General features: G+C 42.7%; 1 protein-coding gene across 1 annotated transcript; it reads right to left on the bottom strand.

Moving 5' to 3' along the window:
- Window positions 1,963-2,945, bottom strand: LOC8057731. Its single transcript, XM_002458654.2, has one exon. The coding sequence runs from the start codon at window positions 2,789-2,791 to the stop codon at window positions 2,258-2,260; it is 534 nt and encodes a 177-aa protein (XP_002458699.1). The 5' UTR covers window positions 2,792-2,945; the 3' UTR covers window positions 1,963-2,257.

The raw sequence follows: 10,548 nt of genomic DNA on the forward strand, positions 1-10,548 counted from the left end.
GCTCATATCATAGGAGCCCACCTGACCAGAGGTGCTGCGGTCGCGGGCGCCATGGCGCCCCGGTCGCGGACCGAGCGCACGGGAGGGCGGGACTGCGGGAGCATCCTCCAGCCCTCTCGCGTGCGCGTGCGCTCCAGTTGGGCATGCAAGGACCGGATCAAAACAGCAGCGGTCGCCCTGCTCCCGTTCCCTTCCGACGACGTTGATGCCGTCGGGGGCTCTCGGCCAGGCCCCGCACATCGCATCTAAGGATTTCATACAAATACTCCTTTCTCTCTAAATATAAATAGATTTCTAGACTTGTCCAAGTCAAGAACTTTTTAACTTTAATTCAATTTCTAGAAAAAGAAAATCCGTCAAGATCTTTGGCATCAAATTAGTTTCATTAAATATACCATAAAAATATTTTTATAATATGTTTGTTTTATATTATAGAGATATTGTTACTTTAATCAAACTTAATATAGTTTAACTTGAACAAATTCTAGTAATTGATTTATTTAGGAATGGAGGGGGTAAAACAATTCGGTTGTTCTCTTGCTACAGGGAGGAGGGAGTGTGATCAAGGGCGAAGCCACATATGCAGCCGTGGGTACATATACTCCCCACTAGATACAAACTTAGGCCTTGTTTAGTTCCTCAAAAATTTTGCAAAATTTTTCAGATTTCCCATCGCATCGAATCTTTAGACGTATGCATGAAGTATTAAATATAGATAAAAATAAAAACTAATTGCACAGTTTGGTCGGAATTGACGAGACGAATCTTTTGAGCCTAGTTAGTCCATAATTGGATAATATTTGTCAAATACAAACGAAAGTGCTACTATTCATATTTTGCAAAAATTTTTGGAAGTAAACAAGGCCTTAGTTTTAAAGACTAAAATTTCGTGAAGCTACATATACAACTGTGATGCATATGCACTCCTCAAAATAGAAATTTAGTTTTAAAGAGTAAATTTTCACCACATGTGTGTATCCTCTCTTTTCAGTTGAGGTCCAACCTACAAAGCAGTTACACCCTCTTTAATTTACTTTAACTTCACCACGCAGCGCGACTAGGTTAGGCAAGCAGCCCGATCATTGATTATATTGAAGTTGACAATCTTTTCATTTAAGAATGTACCACCAGTTTTTTTTATCTAGCTAAGAAATGCTACACACCAAAAAGAAAGTGTCTAGAGTTTAATCCCAATAAAATATGGTCTAAAAAATCACGTGGCTTATGACTTAAATGGGGCATTTGAAAAATCAATTTTATATGCCTCTAAAAATAAATTGTTTTGTAGTAGCAAAAATATGGAGTGACGAGCACGATCATCCTCCTTCAATATGGTACTCACAATTTATGCCTCTTCCCTCTTCCTGTACGGTCCAGACACCACACAACAACACGTTTGCACTTCGGCCTGCCTAACAAAGCCTCAGGCCCAAAAAGGCTTTCGGCCCAAAGAACGAATCATTGCCCAGTGCCACAGCTGGCTGGTGTGCCGCTACGTGTTACATTGGCGGTCTCTAAACACACACACACACACACACACACACACACACACACACACACACACACACGGGACACCAACGTCAGAATCAAACGAACCCATCGAGCTTCTATGTAAAATTATGCGAGTGCATGTGCTCAGCACACCGAAATGGCCTGTGACTCTGAGAAGAACACAATCCCCAATGGGCGGCCCATGTTATGTCCAGTCAGAGAAGTAGAGAACTATACGAACAACGACGCAAGATCACGTATAGTGTGTGCTAAAAAAACACCATCCGGTGGCGAAACCACGAAAGGTTGCCACACAGATTTTTGAAGAGCTTCGCATAATCTAATTAAGGAACACTTAGATACGTGCACCTACATTTCCTGATCTCGGATAGGCATTGAGCTGTCGGCATGTTAGTTTTCGATTCGAGTAGGAACAAGTCAGACAGAGAAAAGGTGGACAAGCGACAAATGTGTTTGAAATTTTGGATGAACTCAACCAAATCTTTTCTGTACAGGTCATGGCTGTTGCCATTATTTTGTCACAATTTTCCCCTCATCTCCCGAACTAAAGACCGCTCAGCCCTGGACATGGCAATACAACGTGTCGAGGGGGGATCGAGAGGTGAGAACCGGCCGGAGACAGACTCGTCGTCCTCGATCGATGGTGGTATTCACATCGGCAGATCAGAAAGAAAACCAAAAGAATATGAGTAAGCGAAGCCAAAGAGGGGATCGGAGATCGAGGCTCTTGGAGCCGTCGGTCGATCTAGTCCGAGGCCTCCTCCACGATGCTCTCGAGCTGCGGCCTCCACACGCCGACGCGGGCGCCGCTCCGCCGCCTCCGGTGGTGGCCGCCGCCGCTCGACGCGGTCTTCTCGGAGAGCAGCTCCCTCAGGTAGTTGTCCTGCTCCGCCGTGTCGCCGGCGCTCTTCTTGGCGCCGTGACGGCGGCTCGGCCGCTTGCTGCCGCTGCTGCTGCTCTTCTTGGAGCTGCTGTTCTGCTTCTTGCCGCTCCTCCGGTCGGCCGGCAGTGTCGCGGACGGGATGAGGAAGTAGATGCGGCCGCGCTTGAGCTCGGAGTCGGGCGACACGATGACGAGCTTCCTGCCGCCGCACCCGGGCGCGCCGGACGGTGACCACGCCGTGGTGAGCGTGTGGTTGGGGTTCGCGGCGAGCACGGTGGCCGCGGCGACCGGGCAGCTGAACTCGTCGACGTGCCCGCTGAGGTGCACGATGCGGACCACGTCGAGCGCGCCGCAGGGGACCATGCAGGCCAGGCAGCACCGCAAGCTGTTGCCCATGACGACGTTGTCGTTGTCGTCGTCGGAGACGGAGACGGAGATGGTGTGGTGGTGCTCAACGACCGCTGGACGTGGGGGTGGGGGCACGGCACAGCTGGGCTTCTTGATTGGTTTGCCGCCGCCGCTGATTGGAGTGGAACTCGGGACGACTCCGCTTGTGATGGATGGGAGTGGCGGAAGCCAGCTGCTCGTATATATAGCGCGCCAAGTGGAGGTGGGCCCGGGAGGTTTGTGCCATGCTGCCATCTTAAAAGTCATAGCTATATCTCGCTGGCTTTAGGATTGAATAATGCTAAATGCTTCAATAAGAATTTTTTTTAACGGGTAGTACAAATAAGATTGAATAATGGCTTGTTTGAGAGAAGGTACACACAATCTTGTACATAAAACTTTGAAATTGTGCGGTGCGCAGAGCTCAATGTCACGTTTAGAAGACGACAATCGGCAGCGTTTTATGTAAATTCTTGAGGTCCTTGTACATTACAAACATGATGACAGGATCATCATCTCCAAGTATAGGTGATTCTAGATTCTGAGTTTGGTTAAATATAACTGATTTTGGTTCGGTTGTTTCTACAAATTCTACATGAAAGTGTAATAATCATTGTTCTAGCATTCTTGATGGAGCATCATCTGGCCTTGTTTTTTTTCCTCTCAAGTATATCAACTCCAGAAAGAAAACTATCCTATATTCGCGCTGCAGGACAAAGGATGGCACCGTGCATCGTGTTCGCTGGGCCCCGCTGGATTCGTGTAAGGGCCCTTTTTATTTTAGTGCTCTGCATCACTGGATACGTGTTTGTTTGGTTTCCAATAGATTCCTTTGGACGTATCTCCGATAGTTTTTTCGGTAGCTGCCCAAGCGCCCAGATTGGCAACGCCTTAGATTATGATGAATCCAATAATTTGCACTGAACAGCATGGTCTTATTAGCTTGGCTCTCTAATTAATCTCACCAGGAAGGAAGCTGCCACGAAGGAGCCATTCGCAATGATTACGAGTAATCCTCTCCTTCGGATTACCCTGTTATTATGGTTCTCAAGGAGAACATTCCGATAGCAGAGTGAACTTCAGAAATAAAATTGACACGATGTTCTTGTGACAAGCATGGTGATTTTGCATCCTTGTTATTATTAATTAATAACCCAAATATATGTTTCAGGTGGGGTACGAGTACGACTAGTGGAGAGAGGGAATTTTAACGGCGGAGAAGTCACCGTGACATTCCCCAAGCTGATCTACGCGCGGCGCGCCAAAGATTCGAGACACGCCAAAAACGTTCGGTGGCCGGAACCGGAAGCTCTGGAAGCTGGAAGCGGAAGGTGCTGGGTGGCAGCGCGCACGCCGACCGACCCAGCTGATCGACTCGGGTGACGTACCGCGCGTACAGTACGTACATGCTCCGGCCAAACCGCCGCCCAAATCCGTCCGAGAGCTGCGGGCGCGCGACACAAGCTGCCGGCTCGGCGCGCGCTCTCGCGGCCACCGTACCACGGGACAGGGCGCGCGCCGGTGGTTGGTGTTGGTGAACGGACGGGCGGGGGGACATGCGCGTCGCGTAGGAGTACGTCGTCGGCCGTGCGATCTCGCGACGAGAGCCGGAGGAGATTTTTGGGCGGGTGGGAGGGGGAGCAGCCGGATCTCGGGGGACCTCAAGGTTCCGGCGGTTTTGGACGCAGCCGCGCTGGACTGCACGTCGGCGGGCCGGCATACTCGTGTTGCGTACGAAACAGCTGCCTCTGGGTGGTCTGGTGCGTGCGACGATACATACATCGGCTTGCTTGATTTTTGTTCCAAGATAGATAAGGTGAGACAAGACAAGGGTAGCACCGGAACCGTACCAGGCTGTGAAAGGTACGGGCCTATAACCTAATCATTAGTTGAATTGATGTTCATGTGCATTTGTTTATTTTTTTTAGATAATAGATATATCCAGCTTCATCTATTCGATAATAGAATCACATCAATTATTATAAAGTTTCGCGTGAGACTACACACGGACTGCAAAAAGGCTTTACATTCAGCCAAACGGATAACTGAAATAAGAAAAGATTTAGACTAAGCAAGACCAATATGTCATGTAGATAACTATCCATTGAAACTAAAAAAATTGCAGAACCGATGTCTCTAGATGTAGTCCCGCGAGAATCACCGTAGATTATTATGCCGCTGCAATCTTGCCCATTGCCGAAGCCAATACGTTCCCCTAAAAAGAACCTGCGAAAAAGATTTTGGTCTATATTTGTTAAAAACCATCTCGTTCCGTGGTCTGAAAAGAAATCTAACTGTTTCATCATCAGCTGAAATTCAAGTGAGTCCATCGTGCAATTAGGTTCTGGTTGGTTGTAGCCACCAAAAGCCGTCTTACATTTGTGACTTGCCACGTGCACAAGAATTTACGAAGCCATTTGACTGGCGAATTGACTTAGGCAACCATAAAAATATTTACAGTTGAAATTGGCAAGATTTTCGTCACATACGGTGGTGTCTAATGTGCTGAGAAACTAAAAATATATTGTTTTTTCGAAAGCGTGCAATGGCACGTGCTTCATTAAGTGGAAGAGAAAAGGCTTTACACATTCCAAGAGTAGCCACAACGAACACACAATAAGAATCATCACAAGATGTCTCACGGTCTCCTCTCTAGCTCTTGTGGTGGTTTGTTCAGGTGCTAGATTATCGGCACACATGATGCATTTTTCAATTGAAAGTGTTTTTTCTTTTATAACAAATCAACGAATAGTACTTGTATCTAAAAAGATTTCAATGAACAGTACTCAGCCATAAATTCTCAGGATTTTTAAATACTAGTTCATAAAGAATAGATCTGCGAGAGAAGTCGTTAGAGAGGATAAGCCAATTTTTATACTAGACTAGATGGATAAAACCTCCTAAATATCATTTCATTTGTTTAAAGTAAAGCCTTTTGCAAAGATGACCTAGCAAACCTGGCCATTTAGAACAGAGGGAGTACAAAACAACCTGCTCTGGTGTCTGGCTACGCGCTGATGCTAACACGCGTGGCATCCATCCCACCAGCACCGCCACGCTAGCTTGGGCATTGTTTAGTTACGAAATTATTTCGGATTTTGGTACGGTAGCATTTTCGTTTTTATTTGACAAATATTATCCAATCATGGACTAACTAGACTCAAAAGATTCATCTCGTGATTTACAGTCAAACTGTGTGATTAGTTTTTGTTTTCGTCTATATTTAATGCTCCATGCATGTGTCGCAAAATTCGATGTGACAGAAAATCTTGAAAACTTTTTGGATTTCGGGGTGAACTAAACAAGGCCTTGCACGCGCTCACCTCACCCACCTTCAAACCCATGCCTCAGTCCCTGTTCCTACGGGAGACAGATGCTTTGCCGAGTGTTTCTGACACTCGGCAAAGGCCTAAATACACTCGGCAAAGCCTTTGCCGAGTGTGGCACTCGGCAAAGAGCACACGGCAAAATTCTGGTCGGCAAAGGGGTCTTTGCCGAGTGTTTTTTATCGGGCACTCGGCAAAGATAAAAATAAAAAAAATCCAAAAAATAGGGAAAAAAATTTTATTTTAGAGAGAGGGCAGCCTGCCAGCAACGGCCACTACAGCCTCCATCTTTTTTTTTACCATTTATATTTCACGAATTTAGCATATGCGCCGGCAGCAGGATTCGAACCTGCGATCTTAGGCTCAAGCACCTCACTCCTTTACTACTGGACTAAACCATCAATTGTGATTATAATCTGTTTCGATATTTCATATATGATACTAATTACATGTAAATTGATTATTTGAGCCTCTAAACGATTTCAAATCAAAAAGTTGTCAACTACAAAGTTTCATAACTTTTTGAGATCTATAATTTTCATTTAGGAAGTTTCTCCATCCGAGGCTGTTTACAAAATTTGAATTTCAAATTTGAGAAATTTAAACGTAGTTTTTGCATGACAACATGGTTTCAAATCAAAAAGTTATCAACTACAAAGTTTCATAACTTTTCGAGACCTACAAAGTTTATTTAGTCAATTTTTTCATCCGAGGTAATTTCAAAAAATCAAATTTAAAATTTTTCAAATAAAAACGCAGTTTTGAATGACAAGATAAACTCAAATGAAAAAATTGTCAATCATAAAATTTCATAACTTGTCAAAATCTATAAAGTTTATTTTGGTTGTTTAATCATTTGCTCATCTCACACAGTAATTCTAATATTTTTCATAAATCTTATATATCTCTCTTGTAGTTTGTAGGAACTATAAGAGAGATGTAAAATTTGTGAACAAATTTATTTTCACTTTGTCAAATGAAGAAATGGCCAAAATAAAGATTGTAGATCTTGAGAAGTTATACAACTTTGTAGTTCAAAACTTTTTGATTTCAATTTGTTTAGGGCTTCAAATTTTTATTTAAAATTTTCTTTGCCGAGTGTTTTTTTTTTTGCCGAGCGTTTTATTTTTAGCACTCGGCAAAGAAGCTATTTGCCGAGTGCCCGAAAAAAAACACTCGGCAAACCAATAGACACTCGGCAAAGAGCCGGATTCCGGTAGTGGTTTAGGGGATTTTTTTTTGGTAACTTTTGCTTATCCAGAAAGCTCAAAAAAGCTAGAAGCTTTCCCAAACATGATTGTTTTTTTAAGGAGACAAAAATTCTAAAAGCTACATTTTGTACTAAAAGCAAATAAACTTCCTCGGAGTAGCTTCTTGAGTTTTTTTTTTTTTGAAAAAAGCTACAGCTCATTAAACAGTGCCTCAAAACTTTTTCAGGTTCCACAAAGGTCAACCGGTCATGTTTTTATAGTGGGTAGTGCTATGTACACTATTAGTCTCTTCCCCTAATGTATCCGATTCTATCTATACCAGTGCTACATTCTGTAGTTCTTTCTTAGTATTGTATAGGCACCGGGTTGTTTGTGATGACCTATAGACAGTGTTCGCCTAAACGGCCTAAACGGCCGATTAAACGGTCATTAAACGGTAAACGGTGGCAAACTGTTTTGTTTAGGGGTAAACAGGAAATTAAACGGTTGACCGTTTAAACGGTCAAAAAAGGGAAAAAACGGTCTAAACGGCCTAAACGGAACGGTTTTAAAAGGTATTAAACGTGATAAACGGCTGTTTAAACGTCCGTTTAGGCAAACACCACATGAATCTAGTTGAACTTTATATCAACAATTTGTATACTTAAATTGATTATATTTATAAATATGTAAAATTGATTTATTACATGCATAAATATGTATATTTGATTCTTATAACATGCATAAATATATATACATAATAAAATAAATAGTTTTTTAGTTGCATAAATATGTATAAATGATAGAATCATTGATTTTACATTAAAAATATGTATATTTTTGTAATATTGTGTGAAACCGTTTAGACCGTTTTAATCCGTTTAAACACCGTCTAAACAGTCTAAACGCTAAACGAAGCATGACCGACTGTTTACCGTTTAACGTTTAGGATAACATTGCCTATAGATGAGTGCTAGATATAAAATATAAACCGTATAGGTATGACGAGGGTAATGTATATTAAGGAGGGAAATGTATGTGGTGTTATCCTGGGCAATAGGATCCTCTCATGGTGAATCGGTTTGTCAGTCCATCGTTCCGTTGAAAGTTTAATGCCCGTAAGGATTTTCCATTTATGCCCCATTTGGATTTTTGGAATTGAATTTATTTTAATAATTATAGTTTAGATATAGATTGATTAAGCTAATATAGTTGTATATAGAATATATTGGTATATTTGTTGTTAGGCAATAGGCATATAAGAAAATACTTATACGTTGCATTTCTATTGTAGGGAAATGAGTTAAAGAATGTGTTATAAGTTAGAGAATAGAAATATAGCATAGTGATCTATAGAATTCATTTGCATATCTCACCCTATGAATTTGAGATAGGCTTATTTTTAAGCTTGAAAAAGTTATGAAATGCCAAATTTCAAGCCAAATAGTCTAATTCATTATGTAGATTTCAATTCCTCTAAAATAAAAAGATCCAAATAGCCCCTTAGATTATAGGTGGAACTAGCTAGGGGGCACTGTGGTCCTGGACTATCTAAAATTGAGTTCAAAGTTAAAGTACATTACTTCGATGCCCAAAATAATGATAATTATATATGTACCACTCTATAAGTTAGGCCTGGTTTAGTTCCAAAAAGTTTTTAAGATTGCTCGTCACATCGAATTTGCAGCACATGTATGAAGTATTAAATATAGAGAAAAAATAACTAATTGTAAAGTTTGTCTTTAATTTGCAAGACGAATTTTTTAAGCCCAGTTAGTCCATGATTGGATAATAGTTGTCAAATATAAACGAAAGTGCTACAGTATCTAGAATCAAAAAAATTCCTAACAAAACGAGCCCTTAGCCTTACATTTAAGTTGGATCATCTTGACAGCTACTCCATCCATAAATAAATGCACGTCTCGTTTTTCGAGTAGTCTAACTTTTTTAAGTTCGACTAAAAATATATTAAATAATATCAATATTTATATATGCAAATAAGTATATTATAAAGGTATATTTAATGCTCAATCTAACGATACATATTGTATATGATAAATATTAGTATATTATTGTATATATTTGGTCAAATTTTTTAAAAAAAATTAACTTATTAAGAAACAAGATGTGTATCTATTTATGGATGAGCGAGTACTCCATGTGACATTGGTTTGGATAGATGCTGCTATCAACGCGAAGTTGGCAGCTGGGGAATCCAGGTAAGCGATCGCCGCGTAACCTTAAACACGGCGAGGCGTCACTGCTACTTGCTACCTGTCCGTCCGTCAGGCCGGCGCGCGCAGAGGCGCAGGCGAGGCGTGTGAGTGACAGATGGACCCACGGCGAGCTGTGCGCCGTCTCCACGTGCATGCGGCAGCTCCAAATAGCTGGACTCGGGACTCGGGAGTGGAGATGCCGGTGAGGAACTGGAACAGGAAGCCGCGACGAAGTTTCGTACGGGCTCGGGCTCGGAGGTGCATCCAACCGCCACCCGTACGGGCACCGACCGCCTCGTCGTCTTCGTTCGTCAGAATATCAGATAGGAGGAGTATTTAGTACAGTATACAGACCATCCATCGTTTCCGCTAATCCCGCTATCAAGATCAAAATACTCCATGGAATCCGTCATTTTGCGCCAGGGAGGCAGGCACTATGGACTATTCTATCTCCATCCGCGTCGCGCGGAGAGAACTGCTCCTGCTCCTGCTCCTGCTCGCGGCCTGGCCTCGGCTACATGTGGCAGCGGCAGGCAAACCAACCTGGCAAGATGTGAGGCGTCAGTGTATTGGCTGTCCTTACGCCTGTACACTGCACAGTACGGCACACTTGTCCTCACAGTGGAGTTTTGACCTCTGGCACTCTAGCTGGAGGCCGTGGGCATGTCATGTGATGGATTCCAAGCATCTAGCCTATATAAAAACTATGGTACAGTATGTCTATTTGCTCCGTTAAACAAAAAAAAAAACGGAAATCTTAACTTTTGAGAGTAAAAACAGATGAGATGCATTATGCATGGTTCTTCTCCATTTTCCGCTGAAGCGATAAGGCCCTTTTGATACGCTTGGGCAATTTGGCAGCGCACGGTGCCTGGATCTCTGGTTATGTCACATCATATCTGCTGTTACTGTTGCGCTTTGGATATGTTTTTCAGTGGTCCAAACACAAGAGGGCTCCGTGCCTGAGAGTGTGATGCAGCACAGCATATTTTTATTAGGTTCCTGTGATGATAAAGGAAACGAAGCAGTGCTCC

The sequence above is a fragment of the Sorghum bicolor genome, chromosome 3, assembly GCF_000003195.3.
Source record: "Sorghum bicolor cultivar BTx623 chromosome 3, Sorghum_bicolor_NCBIv3, whole genome shotgun sequence".
In the NCBI taxonomy this organism is placed as follows: domain Eukaryota; kingdom Viridiplantae; phylum Streptophyta; class Magnoliopsida; order Poales; family Poaceae; genus Sorghum; species Sorghum bicolor.

Excerpts from the sequence above, each read along its gene's own strand:
- LOC8057731 (XM_002458654.2), bottom strand. The coding sequence starts at position 2,791 with ATGGGCAACAGCTTGCGGTGCTGCCTGGCCTGCATGGTCCCCTGCGGC.